The sequence below is a fragment of the Trichosurus vulpecula genome, chromosome 5, assembly GCF_011100635.1.
Source record: "Trichosurus vulpecula isolate mTriVul1 chromosome 5, mTriVul1.pri, whole genome shotgun sequence".
NCBI classification, from domain to species: domain Eukaryota; kingdom Metazoa; phylum Chordata; class Mammalia; order Diprotodontia; family Phalangeridae; genus Trichosurus; species Trichosurus vulpecula.
The window spans coordinates 301,383,422-301,401,056 of record NC_050577.1 but is presented as its reverse complement, the minus strand read 5'-3'; the positions used below and the strand labels follow the sequence as shown (position 1 = coordinate 301,401,056).

Below are 17,635 nucleotides of genomic sequence, written 5' to 3'. Positions count from 1 at the left end.
ATTAGTGCCTGGGGCCCACCTGTCCTCCCACCTCCAACACTATCAGCTTTAGATTTGTGACTGGCAGGTGGTGCCACATGTAGGTGTCAGCTTCTGGGGCTGCAGAGATGGACGAGGGCATGAGCAGACCCTAGATGACAGCTCTAAGACCCAGTGGAGCAGGACCCCAGGGACCCTGGAGGATCACTCCTATGTTCCTGTCTCACCACACAGATAAGATGACAAGATCCCAGAAATGTCTACCACCTTGTCTAAGCTGGTTGTGAATTACCTGCCTGCGCAGGAAGTACCTCAACCTCAGTCATGTTGCCCTCTCAGCACCTCCACATACCCCACCCTCATGGTCTCCTGCTGTACCTCATCTCTCCCAGTTCTACTCTTCCTCCCAGTCCACCAGCCTTCCCAGCTGACCCACATTCTCCCCTCTCTGGTTCAGACCAATGGCGACTCATTCCTGCCTTCCTCTGTTGGTTCCATTAATACTCTGGTTATCCCTGATCCAGGAAGAAAGAGAGATGAATGACTAAGGCCTAGGGCTGGACCTAGCACAGAAATGGAGTTCCTGCTTTCTTATCTCATGAATGGGCCAGAGAGCTCCATGTTCAGGTGCCAAACTCATCAACTTATTTATCCCTCAACTTGGCATCCCATCTATCATCTCTGTGCCATTGGCCACAGTATCCCATGCCTGATGTGCACTCCTGCCTCACCTCCACCTCTTAAAATACTTCAGCTTCCTTCAAGGCTCAGCTCTGTTGTTTCCTATGGGAAGTCTTCCCTGATGCTCTTAGCTGTTAGGACTTGCTCCTGAAAGTATCATGGATGTACTTAGAGAATGTTAACTCCTGAGAGTGATTTGAGCATTTCCTTGAGGAAGATTTAAGCAAGCCTCTGAAAGTAAAGAATGTTCCAGATTTGTGATCTCACATTATCCTGCATTTCTCACTCTCCCCCATCCCACGTGTCCAATCAGTTTCTAAATCTTTCCATTTCTAATTCCACAACATCTCTCTGTATGACCTCTGCCCACCATGTTGAGCTAAAATGTTTTTATTGGTTATTTAACTCCACACTGAGTACACAAATTCAGGTAGATTCCATGCAACAAGTGATTATTCAGGCCTACCTGAACCAGGCACTGTTCTAGGCTCAGGGGGGTTATAAAAGTGAAAAGAAAATGCCCCGCCCTCAAGGAGCTTACACTCTATTGGGAGTTGGAGACCAAAGGAACATAGATAAAAACATATCAATAGACACAAAAGAAATTAAAAAATCATTTGGGCAGAGGACATTAATTCTTGGGGGAGGCGGGGGAGGGAGGAGATTAGGAAAGGCCTGGTTCAGAGCTGGTCTTCCAAGAGGAAGAGGGCGCCCAGGCACAGGGACAGCCAACTAGACTTTCCCATATGGAAGCTGTACTAGTTTGGTTAGAATGTGAGGTTCAGGAGGGGGAGGAGTCTGTAATTGCCCTAGAACAGCGCTCAGTCTTTTCTCCTAGTGGCAATTGGAGCCCTGAAGCTTTCTGAGCCAGAGCGACCTATAAAGAATGAGAAACTGACAACAGAAATGACATTGACACCGACTACAGCAATGTCATCCAGATGTCAGACTAAGTTAAATGAACTGCTCCAGTGAGAATGAAAGAGCCCAGAAAGCACCTCTAGAGGCAAACATTCAACTTCTCTTGTTGAGTCATTTTCAGTCATGTCCAACTCTTCCTGACCCTATTTGGGGTTTTCTCGGCAGAGATACTGCAGTGGTTTGCCATTTCCTTCTCGTTTTACAGATGAGGAAACTGAGGCAAGCAGGGTGAAGTGACTTGCCCAGGGTCACACACCTAGTGTCTGAGGCAGGATCTGAATTCAGGTCCTCCTGACTCCAGAACTAGCGCTCTATCCACTGTGCCACCCAGCTGCCCTAAACATTTGACTTACTTGCCTAATGAAAGATGTCTGCCATAGGCAACACCAAGTTAGACTATAAAAGCTTAAGAAGAAAGAAAATGGACAATTTATTATGATCAGTATTGCCTCCGGGGTTCCCTCCTTCCCAATAAGGGTAAAGCGGTTCCGGGAGAGGCAGGAGGGTGTGGTCGGCGGAAATCCCCAGAGCTCTGGACTGGGGTGTGAGTGAGGCCAAGGACAGCAGAGATAAAGTGGAGGTGGAGTCCTAGAATGTGAAAGGCTGATGAAGAGCGAGGTCAGACGTTTGAAGGAGCGTCATCAGCGTCACCCTCGTCATGGCCAGCACTTGCAGAGGGCGATAGGGTTAGAAAAGTGCTTTACCCATTTCACCTCCATTTATCCTCACAATCACCCTGGGAGGGGGGGATGCTTTCATGACTCCCATTTTACAGATGATGGAATGAGGCAGAGGTGGAGTGATTGCCAGTATCACAGCTGCTGTGTCTGACGCAGGATTCGGCTGAACCTGGGTCCCTCTGACTTCGAGTCCATCATTCCATCCATAGGTGCCTCGGCCATCACTAGAGTCCTAGAAGGCACCGAAGACATTGGGGTGGAGAGGAACCCCAGGAGCAGGTGCTGAAGACACTTAGGACAGGGAGGGGAGTCCTGGAGGAGGGTGTTTGGCAATGATGTGGCCAGCCAAATGAGCTCCTAGAAGGGGTGGGGAGATTGAAGAACCGCGGCAGAGACGAGGCATCTACTTCCTACAGCCTCAGTCCCCAATCGGTGCAAGAGCCGAGGGCGAGAGCTCCGGGCTCCGGGCAGGCTCAACTCACAGCCTGGGAGATGGATACCAGGGATGCCGCTCCTTCTGCCTCCAGGTTTTCGACCGCTCCAGGTTTCATTTCTCTGTTGCTGGGTGGGAGTCTGAGCCAACGCATTCCAGGTGTACACTCACTACATTCTTCTTCTGCTCCTTTCTCCCCCTGGTGTTCTTCAAAGACTCACCCAACCTTGAAAGCCAGAAGGTGCTTCAGAGGTCTCGTGCAACCCCTGTCTCAAATGTACTTCCCAAAGGTCACCCTGACCCATGAAGGGGAGGGAGTTTACAACCTCTCCCTCTCCAGGTACTCGGTTCCCGAGTCAGAGACCGTCAGCTGCGAGGAGGGACGGGGTCAGAGTGCAGCTGGTCCAACTTGTCCCTGACCAGGTGTCTTTGGAGTTGGGTGTTTCATTTTCTTAGACCCTGCTGTCATAGGGTTGTGTTGTATCAGTCTTTCCTCTGATCACTTTGAAATCTGAATTCCTGAAGTATAGGGGACAAGGGTAAAAACCACCATGGCGGGAAAGGCTTGGCTGTGAAAAACACCTGGGAGTTTAAGATGGCAGTGACATGACATGAAGGTCAGAATGGGCTCTCGGGCAGAATGAGAAGCAAAGGACCCAGTGCGGTGCTCGGCCTTGCAATCTACTACCTCTCTGACTATAAGCAAGTCACAGAACCACACCAATGGGAATGTCAAGAATCTCCCCACAGAGGGTTGTAAGGAAATGAACACCAGGCTGATGATAAAGCTTCTTCCCACCTCTGGCCAGGGCTGGGGTGGCCTGGAGATAGAAGAGCAAACAAAGATTTTCAGACATGCCAATGTATGGATCTGGGGAGGAAGCACCAGGCCTGCACTGAGGAAGACCTGAATTCCAATCTAGTCTCAGACTGTTACCAGCTGTGGGAGCCTGGGCAAGTCACATGATCTCTGTCTGACTCACTTTTATCATCTGTAAAATGGGGAGGAAATAGAAGCTCCCTGCCAGGGCTGTTGTGAGGCTCAAATGAGATATATTTGTAAAGTGCTAGATAAGTATGTGCTGTTGTTATTATCCTAAGTAGAAGGGTTTGCTCTCAGGGAGGGTTTCTGTTTCTGTATGAGGAGAGTTACAGAGGAAATTGAGGCAGGGATAGCCAAGAAAAAGAAAATATCAGTGAAACACTGTTAAAGACAGACAAATTGAGGGGAGTATAGACACTCAAGGTTATGTTTGAGTTATGGGGGTAAATTTAACATTCATTTCAAAAACAAACTGTCTGAACTACACATCCCTGGTCTCACACATAATCCTCCTTTTCTGTCCTCCTTTGTCTAGATAAATGTTCATGAAATGGAGCAGAGAGTGAAGGAAAGAGAGTAATCAGAAAAGTCGCCACCTCCTGGTGGGGGAGAGCCTTAAATACCAGACCCATGAGTTTGTACAAGGAGCCAGTGAAACACGATCGGACCATAGGCTCCAAGCCTGAAGGGGCCTCCAAACCCACCCCTCCCCATCTAACAGCTGAGGAAATTGAGGCAGTGGACTTTGGAGCAGAAGATGGTCATGGCCTGTCATGTATTAGCACATGGGCCTTCCATTACCCTGTGATGTCATCAGTCCCAAATGAAGGACAAACAGCAACAACAACAAAGGATAGACCAGGAGAAAGGAGATTGGAGGCAGGAAGATGGGTCAGAAGGGTGCTGCAGTAGGGGAGAGGAGGACCCGAACCAGGGAAGCTGGAGCAGAGGTGGGGGATGAGTTTGAGACACTGGGCAGAGGGCTTGAGGACAGCTTAGATATCAGGGAGGGGACAGTGAGGGACTCACATGACTGGGGGCATGGAGGAGGGGCATGCTCACTGGGTAAATAAGTGCCCTGGGATGAGCTGGGGACAGAGCAGGAACACTCCTCACAACATCGAGGCTCCCATCCCCTGCCCATTCACTCTTAGCTCAGGCACTTACTTGGGTGGCCTGGCAGCCTCTAAGTACTGCTGCAGCTCCCTGGTCTCCTCCAGTATCTGCTCAGGCTTCGTGAAGTGGCCCATGAAGTTGAAATGATCCACCACGTACGGCCGATGGATGGAAGGGGAATACTCAATTCCCAATCGGTTCAAAAATTCTTGGTAAGTAACATACCCTTTTTGAGTGGTGTCATATCTGTGAAAAGAAAACTTCCAGTCACTATCTAAAGGAGGTACAGAGAAAGGCTTTCCTAACTTTGCCTCTTTGGGAGAAAGGCAGAACAGGGAGTGGCAGAGCTGGGAGGGACCTTAGAACAGGGAATGGCAGAGATGGGAGGGTCCTGAGAAGACGGGATGGCAGAGCTGGAAGGGTCCTTAGAACAGAGGATGTCAGAGCTGGGAGAGGCCTGAGAACAGGAGATGGCAGAGCTGTTAGAGGATGCTAGAAACCATCTAGTCCATGGGTTCTTAACCTTTTTGTATGTCACGAACCCCTTTTGTAGTCAGTCTGGTAAATTTTAAAATGGTTAAATTAAAATATAAAAGATCACAAACTCAATTATTTTAAAATAAATACATAATTTTTCCATCTACATTCACACACCTCTCTGAAGCCTGAGGGCCCCTGGTTAAGGACCTGTGGAGCTAGTTCAGCTCCCTCATTTTACAGCTGAAGACCAAGAAGAAAAACACAAAAGTAAGAAAGTGTGTTAGCTGACTGAGCAGAGAGTGGAACCCTGGCCTTCTACCCACTTGTCCTGTCCTCTGGTCATTTTTCACACCCATACTCTCTGACCCTACCACCAAAGACCAAGGGCTGGGTTGGTACTAGCAGACATTAGTATTACTAGACAGGTTGTGTTATTAGTCGATAATTTTAGTAGACCAAGTAGTAGGTCAATTTTACTGAGCTGCCTGATGCTCACTTGTCCCAGGGCTTAGAGTGAGTGTCAAAGGCAGGATCTGAACCCAGACCTTCTTGACTCCATGCCCAGCCCTCTGGCCACTAGGCCAGGCCACAGTTGGTAGCTCATAAGATGCTCTGACATTTACAAGTGGGAAGTCCCCCCAAAACGTCATCCTTTGATTCGATGGCTCCATTATCTCACCCAACATACTTGTAAGACAGAATGGAAAACCAGAGTCCTTTCTTCATTTAACAGATAATTTCTGAGTCCTTTCCATGGAGAATATCGAAGGCTAGAGTGAGGACTTCTACAGACCAAAGCAAAAAAACCCAAAACAAACTGCCTTGAATAAACAAACAAGTCGCCCTGGGTTCAAATTCCAGTTTAGACTCAAGAAAGCCATTGACTACCTGTGTGACCTCAGGGAAGGCCTATGAGCTCCATGGGCTTCATTTTCCCTCTCTGCAAAATAAAGGAAGGTGGCACAGTGGGTAGAGCACTGGACCTAGAGTCAGGAAGACTCATCTTCCTGAGTTCAAGTACAGCATCAGGCACTTCCTAGCTGTGTGACCCTGGACAAGTCACTTTACCCTCAGTTTCCTCATCTGTAAAATGAGCCAGGGAAGGAAATGGCAAACCACTCCAGTATCTCTGCCAAGAAAACCCCCAGTGGGGTTAAGAAGAGTTGACCGTGACTGAAACAACTAAACAATAACAAAAATGAAAAAAATAAGGTGATTAAACCTGATGCCCTCTGAGGTCTCTTCTGTCTGTCTGTGATGAGCCTGTCAATGTGGGCACATCACTTACCTCTCTGGGCCTCAGTTTTCTGGTCTGTAAAATAAGAGGATCTCAGATCCCTCTGTCTCTAGATTATGGTGTCCTTGTAATTTGGTTCAAGAACAGTGAGACTCCTCCTCTCTAGTTTCACAAAACTTGGAGGACAGAGAGGAGAAGGAGAGCTGAAGGACACTGGCCAGACTCTAATCTCATTTTCCACTACTGAATTTTTCTGCATTCCTCTCCATTCAATACCACAGTTTCCAGAGCATCTGATTTCCCAGTATTATTCCAACAGAATAGAATGGTTTCTATAAAATTTTCAAGGCAAATTGCCAATCTGCCTTCAAAAAACACAAAAGGAAAAGTCTATTTTCATGGAAAGACCTCGGACGTAAGCTACCAGCTCCTCTGGCAACAGCCTGCCCCCTCCCTTAATTTCACAGCCACCCCAGGCCAGGCCCATGAGTTCACTAAAGGCAGCCTCACCTTACTGACCTTCTGGGCAAGCAATGGCTATGTCTGCTGACATCCTGTTACTGCAGCATCTCACCCTGGTACACATTCCCTGACCTGATGAGATGCAGAGTAAGAATAATGCCAGGTCAGGGTGGAGCCAAGATGGCAGCTAGAAAGCAGGGACTGACTTAAGCTCTCCCCCAAATCCCTCTAAACACCTGTAAAAATGGCTCTGAACAAATTCTAGAGCATCAGAACCCATGAAATAGCAGAGAGAAGCAGGTCTCCAGCCCAGGACAGCCTGGACAGTCACTGGAAAGAGTCTATCACACCATGCTGGGAGCGGAGCACAGCCCAGAGTGGGCCAAGCCAGGAATGGCCAGATGAGAAGTCAGGCAGAGCAGGCCTTAGGGCCATGGATCGCTGAGCTGTGGCAGTTACCAGACTTCTCAACCCACAAACGCCAAAGACTATGGAGCAGGTTAGTGGGAAAACTCCTGGATCAGGTGAGAACAGTCTGGCCCCAGCCCTGGGAGTGGCAGAGGTGGTGCTGCAGTGGTGGCGGCGGCAGCAGCACCAGGAAGCTCCTACAGCTGCTTCCAGAGTCCCTGGTTCACCCAGTGGAAACAATCAAGCAGCAGATCAGAGCGGGAGTGCAGAGAGTGCTTTGTTGGTGCAGAGGCAGGTTCTCTTGCTTTGCCCTGCTTGGATCTGGGTTGCCACCCTGGTTGGCAGGTTCTTAGGGGAGGAAGAGTGCTGGTGTGGCAGAGCTGGCACATCCCCCCAAGGGTGGAACATAGTTCCCTAAACTCTACAGCCAGTCATACCCCACTGAAAAACTCAAGGGTCAAGTTAGTTGGCTGGGAATATGGCCAGGCAGCGAAAACACACCCAGATTCAGTCTCAGACTTTGGATTCTTTCTTTGGTGACAAAGAAGACCAAAACATACAGATGGAAGAAGTTAACAAAGTCAAGGAGCCTACAACAAAAGCCTCCAAGAAAAACATGAACTGGTCCCAGGCCATGGAAGAGCTCAAAAAGGATTTGGAAAAGCAAGTTAAAGAAGTAGAGGAAAAATTGGGAAGAGAAATGAGAAGGACGCGAGAAAACCATGAAAAACAAGTCAATGGCTTGCTAAAAGAGACTCAAAAAAATACTGAAAAATACACTGAAGAAAACAACACCTTAAAAAATAGACTAACTCAAATGGCAAAAGAGCTCCAAAAAGCCAATGAAGAGAAGAATGCCTTGAAAGGCAGAATTAGCCAAATGGAAAAGGAGGTCCAAAAGATCACTGAAGAAAATACTACCTTAAAAATTAGATTGGAGCAAGTTGAAACTAGTGACTTGATGAGAAATCAAGATATTATAAAACAGAACCAAAGGAATGAAAAAATGGAAGACAATGTGAAATATCTCATTGGAAAAACCACTGACCTGGAAAATAGATCCAGGAGAGAGAATTTAAAAATTATTGGACTACCTGAAAGCCATGATCAAAAAAAGAGCCTAGACATCATCTTTCAAGAAATTATCAAGGAAAACTTCCCTGACATTCTAGAGTCAGAGGGTAAAATAGAAATCGAAAGAATCCACTTATCATCTCTTGAAAAAGATCCCAAAAAGAAAACTCCTAGGAATATTGTCAACAAATTCCAGAGTTCCCAGGTCCAGGAGAAAATAATGCAAGTAGCCAGAAAGAAATAATTTGAGTATTGTGGAAACACAATCAGGATAATACAAGATCTAGCAGCTTCTACATTAAGGGATTGAAGGGCTTGGAATATGATTTCCAGAGGTCAAAGGATCTAGGATTAAAACCAAGAATTACCTACCCAGCAAAACTGAGTATCATGCTCCAAGGCAAAATATGGCTTTTCAATAAAATAGAGGACTTTCAAACTTTCTCAATAAAAAGACCAGAGCTGAATAGAAAATGTGATTTTCAAATACAAGAATCAAGAGAAGCATGAAAAGGTAAACAAAAAAGAAAAATCATAACGGACTTACTAAAGTTGAACTGTTTTGTTTACATTCCTACATGGAAAGATAATGTGTGTGATTCATGAGACCTTTCTCAGTTTTGGGGTAGTTGAAGGGAATATATGGTACATATATATAGACAGAGGGCACAGGGTGAGTTCAATATGAAGGGATGATATCTAAAAAATAAAATCAAATTAAGGGGTGAGAGAGGAATATATTGAGAGAGGGAGAAAGGGAGAGATACAGTGGGGTAAATTATCTCACATAAAAGTGGCAATAAAAAGCAGTTCTGTTGGAAGGGAAGAGGGAGTAGGTGACAGGGAATGAGTGAATCTTGATCTCATCGGATTTGACTTCAGGAGAGAATAACATACACACTCAATTGGGTTTCTTACCCCACAGGAAAGTAGGGGGAAGGGAATAAGAAAGGGGGGGTGATAGAAGGGAGGACAGAGTGGGGGAGGAGGTAATCAAAAGGAAACACTTTTGAAAAGGGACAGGGTCAAGGGAGAAAATCGGATAAAAGGGGACAGGATAGGATGGAGGGAAATATAGTTAGTCTTTCACAACATGATTATTGTGGAAGTGTTTTGCATATTGATACATGTGTGATCCATGTTGAATTGCTTGCCTTCTTAGGGAGTGGGGAGAGAAGAGGGGAGAGAATTTGGAACTCAGAGTTCTAAAAACAAATGCTCAAAATAAAGTTGGGTTTTTTTACATGCAACTGGGAAATAAGATATACAGGCAATGGGGTATAGAAATCTATCTTACCCTACAAGAAAGTAAAGGGAAAGGGGATAAGGGAGGGGGAGTAGGGTGACAGAAGGGAGGGCTGACTGGGGAAAGGGGCAATCAGAATATATGCCATCTTGGAGTGGGGGGAGGGTATAAATGGGAAGAAAATTTGTAACTCAAAATCGTGTGGAAATCAATGTTGAAAACTAAAATATTAAATAATAAAATATGAAGAAGGAAAAAAAATATATATATATATACACACACAACAACAGAGAAAAAAGAAGAATGCCAGGTCAAGAGTCACAGGACCAGGCTGGATTCCAGGTTTGCCGCTCAGAACATATGGTCTTAGACAGGTCATTTAACTCCATGAGCCTCAATTTCCTCAACTCTTAAATGAGGGGGTTGGATTAGGAAACCTCAGGTACCCTGCAGCTTAGTCTGTGAGCTCATGAACAAACAGCTGCAAGCTTTACATCTACTAAAAATCTACTGTGTACCAGGACCTATGCTAGATGGGGACCCAAAGACTGAAACAATCCTCCATTACTCAAAGCCAGGTCCCCCCTGGACACGCCAGGGGCTAGCTCTCCAGCTTCTTCTGAATTATATTGAATGGAGCCCCACGTGGACCCTGGACATCCTGGGCTCAGGAGGCCTGAACCCACATCTCCACTTTGCCCCTCACTGGCTCAGAGATGCATTATCCAATGCAGCAAACCCCAAAGGCTGGTGACAGCTTGCCAGCCTAATCTAAACATACTGAGAAGTGTCCAGATGTCTGACAGAGCAAGCAGCTTGCCACCTCCCTCCCCCTACATGCACTCTCAAGGCCACAGTGATGTTCTCTTTCTTCACCCAAGGGTGCTTAGAAGAAGGCAGGGGCACTCCCTTGCCAGGAGGCAACCCTAGCTATCACAAAACTCAGTAAACTTTCAGGACTTTTATTTTCTTCGATAAAAGGGAAGAGTATGGAGGGCTCCTGGGCACTATTAGCAAAGGCAGAGGACTCCAAAAAACAGGAATTTGGAGTTTGTTTGCTTGTTCGTTTTTACTAATGGTGGAAGTTAAACATTTGAGGAAGGACAGTCCAGGAAGGGCAACACAAAGCATCAGCCAAAGGAGCATGAGGCTCTAAGGAGAAGCCAAGGGCCCTCTCCTTGGTCATGTTAAACCTGAAAATTTGGTTGAAGGAAACAACAGAGCTAGGTGATAGAAAAATCCATGTTGTTTATTATTTTCCCTTAAAGCATAGCGGAGCTAGCTTACTTGTACGTACAAGGAGTCAGAGTATAAACTCTGGCTACCTGAACAAAGCAATGAGAAAACTTATATACGTTATTTTAGCAGAGTTAGCAAGCCTGTATTACCTCATTTTTTATAACCCCCAAGTATGTTTAACCATGATACAAGAAGAGGATTTTCCTTAATGGAATAGAGTTGTAAAGGATGTTGACAAAAGTCAGTTGAAACTACAGCCCAGCGTCTCTGTGTCTCATTACATTCCATAACATAGTATATACCTGTAGAATATTAAGCAAGGTAATCTCTCTTGGGGTTAGGGTAATGTCCTTAATGATCTGGCCTTGCTGACAGAGGTAAGGGTATTGCCTGAGCAAACTTTTAGAGAGAACAAAGAAGCCCAGGTCCTGGATCTTCATCCAGTTACTCATTAAATCAGGCTCTGGGTCTGGTTGAAATTAGAAAATGATATAAAATAGTATAATATTTTTCACAGTCATTTTGGCTGATCTCACTTAAACTGAATTGCTTCCCAGCTGCTAAGCAGCCTTCCATGGCTCCCTATTACCTACCCAATAAAATGCAAACACTTAAGGTCTGGCATTCACAATCTGGCAGCACTTGGATTTCCAATGACATCTTAGGAATCCTTTGATTGAATCTCAGTTATGTTGCCAGCTCTCTGTGGGCACTTTATAAGATCATAGAGTTGCAGGAGACTTGGAGAGGAGACTGAGGCTCAGAAAGGGGGAGGGGGAGCCAAGCTCCAGACACCAGCTGCCTCCTGACTCTTGTCCCTGCTGCTGCTTCAATTTCTCCTCCCCTCCCTCCAAGTTAGAGGCCTACTGTCCCCTTGGGAGGCAGAATCAGAGGATCCCATCACACCTTCTACTTCTGGCCACCCTGCATTAACTTGGGCTGTTCCTGGGGTCCAAAGTGCTCTCCATCCTGCTGAAATCCTGCCCATCCCTAGGACTGGCCCCTCTGGGCACCAGCCTCCTCTCTCTGACCTGCTATCGATCACCAATGACTGTCCTTTGTTGGTTGTGAGGCCCTCTTTGACCAGAGTGTGTGTGCTTGAGGAGAGAAGCAAGAGGAGAAAGGGGATGAGTGGAACCGGCCGGGATGTGGGTGGGCAGGAGGAAGGGGAATGGTCCTTTCTCCTGCTGGGTAGCTTCAAGCTCTCTGCAGGCCCAGACAAGTTCTTTCCTTGGGAGCAATTAGGGTATGGCCAGGGGATCTGGTCAGGTGAGAGGCCAAGAGGTGAGGAGGGAGCAGACCATGGGCACAGAAGGCTAGCAGAGGGCATCTTGCCAAGACACTGGAGCAGTTGGGGCAACTCGGGAGAGGCCCAGCTAACTGAGATTGGCTTCACTTCAGCACTGGGGGGAGGGGGCTTTATCACTGGGGATTGTGTTTCCAGGTATAAATTCGGAGGACCCGGCAGGGCAGGATCTGTGAAATCCAGTCTAACCTTTGTGTCTCCCAGAGGCCTGGCCTGGCCCAGGGCTCTGCACACAGAAGGTCTAACATTAAGGAGGATCTGGAGTCTGAAGGGCTGGATTCAAATACTGCCTCTGTGTGACCTGGGGCTAGGCTCTGCCCCAGCTCCTCCCCACCCCACCCCCAGCTCTGAATCTACGATCTTATGACAAGCTGAGTGGACTCAGCCTTGGAACCCCTGGCACTCAGCATCCCCTTCTCTGACCATATTTCAATGTGGCTTATATTTATGTACATGTCAATTGCTCTCAGCAGAATGTGAATTCCTTGAGGGCAAGCACTGACTTGGGTTTTGATTTTGTCTTTGTATTCTCAGCATCTGGAACACAGTGGGTACTTTTTAAATGTTTAGTGGATTAGATTGGATTGGATGGGATGGGATGGGACGGGATGGGATGGGATTGGGACAGGATGGGATGGGATTGGGACAGGATGGGATGGGACGGGACAGGACAGGACGGGATGGGATGGGATGGGATTGGTGCTCTGGTTCACCAGCCTGACATGTTGAACATTCATCCCCACAGAGCCAGCTCCCTACCTCAGTGATGGATTCTCACTTTTTTTAATCGAAAATGGTTAGAATAAAAACACTCATTAGACTAGCCCCACTTCTAAAGAAAACTCTCAAGGCTTGGTCATTGTGCCAGGAGCCTAACCCCAACCCCAAGCCTATTTTTCCTGATGCTTGGATTAAATGAAAACGTTTTGTTTTGCTTTTTAATGATTATTAATAAAATAATAAGCGATATGTTCTTATCATCAGAGAAAAGCAGCCCAGGCTGAGAATAAGAGGGCCTTGATTAAGTGTCTACACACAAATATTGGGTGGAATATGGGGAAGAAGCCAAGTCACCCCTCAGTGGGACAGATGTGTCAGGCAAAGTGCCCCTGCCATCATGGCCCCCCAGACCAAGACACTCAACTGTCACAGCCAGTGGTTGAGACAGTCTGGCTCAGTTAATAGCTGTCCTGGGCATGCCTTCCCAACTGCATGGGATGAAAAGTCCTGGCATCTCTGCCACCTCCTAAGTGTCCATGAGACCTGGGGCATCTCTCTGAGAGCTTCCTTCTCTGTCAAATGGGCTGCTCAGGATAAATGCTAGAATGCAAAAAGGGAAAGGGAGCTTGGGAACTCCTTCCCTCCTTTGTGGTCCCAAGGAAAGCACTCTGGCTGTGGAGTCAGAGGCCTGAGTGTGAAGCCCAACACTCTCCCCGCCGACCCCTGAGGGAACCTGCTGTTGTTTGGAACTCTCAGGTGTGGTCCCACAAGGATTTCCTTGGCAGAGACAATAGAGAGGCTCTACCACCTCCTTCCCCACCCTGGGATCCCACCCCCTCTTCCATCTCTAACACTCAATTTTCTCATCTATAAAAGGGGGCAGGGAGGACCCAATGGCCTCCAAGTTCTCTTCTGACTTTAAATCTATGACCTTTTGAACTAGGAGCAAAGACAGAGGGGAAGAAAAGGTGCAAAAGGCAGATTTAGATTCCAGTTTGATGTCAGGAAAAACTTCCTAATGACTGGAACAGTCCCACAGTGGCCTGGATGGCCTTGGACAGCTGGCTGGGGACTTCCATGCTCAAGGATGCCAGAGATGGGATCCTGGGGCACACAGGGCATAGACCAGCTGCCCTCCAGGGTCCCTTCCAGCTCTGAGGCTCAGTGATGGAGGCCATGACACATCTGGCATATTGTCTGACACTTGGTCATCTATAACGAGAGGAAACCAGACAGCTGGGTTCCATTTCCTTACAGCATGTGGTCCTAGAGGCCTCCTGGGTCACCACAAAAGCTTGGCCTTGTGCCTCCTAGAAGGGCAATTCCAAAAGGGCTGAAATGGCTCTGCCAGTGGAACCCAAGCTCTGGCAGACCATGCCAAGCTGGGGAGGCTTCAAGAACCAGCCCCACTGGTGGCCTGAGGACCAGCCTCACCCCTGAGAAAGGCTCAGCCTGAAAAGGCTAGTTACTGGGTGATGAATTGGGGGGAGGAAATAGTTCCTCCACAAAGATGATCTGCTAAAACATGGTAGACCCACGCCAACAAAGTCACGGCTCCTTGGAATAATGTCAGTAATAACTAGTATTTATATAGCACCTCAAAGTTGCAAAAAGCTTTACAAATACTGTCTCCTTTGACTCTCACAATGACCTTGATAGGGAGATGCTCTTATTATCCCTTTTTACGAATGGGGGAACTGAGGCTTAAGTGACTTGCCCTAGGGCACACAGCTCAGTGAATGGCACAGCCCAGACTCAGAGACATAGAACAAAAGCAAAGCTGGCCTTGGTGAGCTTTCAAGGTAGGGTGAAGAGCTGGTACATTTCATTCATTCAGGAAACTTTTATCCTGGTCTCTCCCCACTAGGGGCACAATACTGTACCGGGACCTGAGGGGAAACTAAAGGTCAACAGAACCCAGTGTGGCAAAGAAATGAAGAATGCGTGTGAAGACACCTCATGGGAGCCAGAGCCAGAAGGCACCTCTGAGGCCACCTGGTCCAGCACCATCATTTTCTGTAAGAGGAAACTGAGGCCCACAAAGACTTGCTCACAGCCACTTGAGCTCCCTCAGCCAGGGCTTGTTCCCTGACACTGACACCCACAAGTTGAGGGCTGAAGCACACTGGGGGGGGGGGCATCCCTTTTGTGGGGAGGAGGAGCCAGGGAGGGATCCTGGAAGACCTCACAGTGGAGATGGCACAGAGCACAGATGTGCCCACAGGCACCTTTGAAATCAAAGCTACAAAGAAAGCAAGAGCCTTTGGTGCTCCGGGTGGCTCCTTGGTCCCCTCCCTGCTGCAGAGGCAATGGTCTGCCATCATTTCCTATTCAGAAACTTTCAGACAGTCCTACACTTCCTCTCTTCTGATCAGCAAATTGGACTGTTGATTGTAATTAAAGGGGAAGCAAATGAACAAGCAGTCTAATTTGGCCCAGGGTTGGAACCAAAGAGGAGAAATAGAAAAAGGGGTGTGAAAGAATGTCACACTGCCTTGCTAAATTGGAACCACAACAGCCCACTTGTTTCGAAACGCAGCCAACATTTTAGCCTGGACTTGGAGAACTGGGAGGAAAAGTGAGGAAGTACATGGACAGCCCAGAGAGTAGATAACTCAGGGGAGGGCGGGGCAGGCAAGCAAGTCCCTCCTCCCAGAGAGTCAGTCTCTTTATCTATAAAACTAGCTTAAAGCTAGGCTAAGCTCTGAACAGAAAAAGAAACCCCAAACATGCTTGTGCCTCCCCTCAGGGAGCTTACACATTATTGGGGAAACAAGTCACTGGCATTGCCCTACAAAGGAGCAGGGAAAGACCTGTCGGGGACAGAGCCAGACAAGAAGGCAGAAGGCTACTGTAGGAAACAGCATGAATACAGTCAATGCTTATTGACTGACTGACTCTAGAGACTCAGTTGCTCCCTCAGAAGAATGATGAGGCCAGACCAGATGATCACCAAGGTTTCTTCTGGCTTGACTATTCTAACAAAGCCCATTAGAGGTTACAAACCGCTTTCATCCCAACAGCCCCCAGAATCCCTTGGGAGCTCAAAGCTTGTCTGATTTTACACATGAAAAAAAAAGAGGCAAAGTGATAAAGGGCTGAACCCAAGGTTCACTCAGACAGGAGCTAAGTGTCTGGGCCAAGATGGCACCCATTCTCCCAACTCCACACCCACAACACCATGCTGTTACCATGGGAAGGTCTTCCCAACCCGCACCCCGATGGCCCCAGCTCAAAGACGCCTCCAAGCTCTGAAGTTCTCCGTTCTGTTGTGATGATTTTTTATTTCCTTTTATTATTTGGGACTCAGGACCATTCTCCTGCAAATTTTGGTTAATATTAACCTCACCTGATCACACCTGTCCCTTGGGATGTGAAGATTTAGCTTGTTGTGAAAGCTTCAAATATTCCCTAGACAAGAGGCTGGAAGAAGAATCTCAACTGTCCCTGACTCCTGGTGACATCCTTGGAAAATTCTCCCCCTTGTGAAGCCACTAAATGTTGTTCATCTGTAACTTGACTTAGTTTCCCTATAGGGTTTGCTGGATGAAGGTTGTTTACTAGGGGGTGTATGAGATCATGATTCTCTTTAAGTTTGTTCCATTTGATGACATGGAAGGAAGGGGGAGATTGTGGATTTTGTTTCTCTCTGGCGTTTATGGCCTAAGAGGAAGGTACAAGGCTGCAGTATGGAAAAGAATAACTTTTCTGTCATAAGGCCATAATTCTGCCCCTGAGAGGGCTGGGGAGGGTCCCAGTAGGGGTCAGGTTTTCTGAGGATTGAGCCCATGCTTGAGCATAATAAGAAAATGTAGGGTTTTACCTCTATAATTTCTGCATCGTGCTAAATATGTATCTATTGTACAACGGTTACCTTCCAGAGAGCAGATATTTCTCCCATACCATAAGGCCTTTCAGCTCTGATATTCCCTGTTCTAAGGGGTTTCTCAGTTCTGACATTCCTTGTTTTAAAGGAATAGACATTCTACCATAACACTTCCAAAACTAATCTGAATTATGAAAGAGATGTGGACTTGACAAATATTAATGGAGCCCATAAATGCTGGTCCCAGTTTGGGGACATAAATAAAATGTCAAAGCTCGCAGGGAGCTTAGAACAGGGGATGTCAGAGCTTGGAGGGAACATATGACAGATAATGTAACCTCTCAGACAACAAGAAGATCTCAGAGATCATATAGTCCAACCTCTTCATTTTGCAGACAAAGTAACTGAGGCAAGGAAGACTCTTGCCTCCTCCTATGTATGTCAGCAGGAACTGTGCTAGGAGGCTGAGAGCAGGTTTGCTGACTTCCTGGGCCAGTATTCTCACCTCTGTATCATTTTTCTTCAGACAACTAACATTGATTGAGTCCCTTACACTGAGACTATGTCTATCTGAAAGAGATCTGTGGACCATGGGAGGTTTCTCTGTAAGGACAGGATGCAAATACTATTAAACACACATGTGTGTGCCAAGAAGGAGTCCACCATCTACATAAGTGGAGGAAGCTTTCCTCAGCAAGAATTCCATAGACCAATGAAATCACATATCTGTCCCAGATCTATCTGGAGCTAAAACTGTCTCTAGCTCCCTAGGTCCACTGATGCTATGGAGGAAATGCTAATAATACTCACTCATTCACTATGGTAACAAGTTGCCTGAAACAGTTAGAATGAAAAATGCCTGGCATGAGAATCTCCTTACCTCGCCCAGAGCTTTTCAAATTCCCTTGGTGTGATAGGAATATCAAACCCATAAAGAGAATTCCGTATATCCCTGCGTCGTAGAATGCCGTTGCCTTCATTGTCAGTTTCTAGAAAATTCTGCA

At 47.0% G+C, this 17,635-nt stretch overlaps 1 protein-coding gene across 1 annotated transcript in view; it reads right to left on the bottom strand.

The window, feature by feature from the left end:
- EFCAB6 (EF-hand calcium binding domain 6) overlaps positions 1–17,635 on the bottom strand; it is a gene marked incomplete at its 3' end in the record, with an annotated part of 228,542 nt that overhangs the window by 55,842 nt on the left and 155,065 nt on the right. Inside the window, exons 20-21 of the mRNA XM_036760831.1 lie at positions 17,512–17,630; positions 4,712–4,879 (exon numbers count right to left, since the gene is read on the bottom strand). Of these exons, the coding sequence (XP_036616726.1) occupies positions 4,712–4,879; positions 17,512–17,630 (287 nt within the window). The remainder of the gene's footprint in view (positions 1–4,711; positions 4,880–17,511; positions 17,631–17,635) is intronic.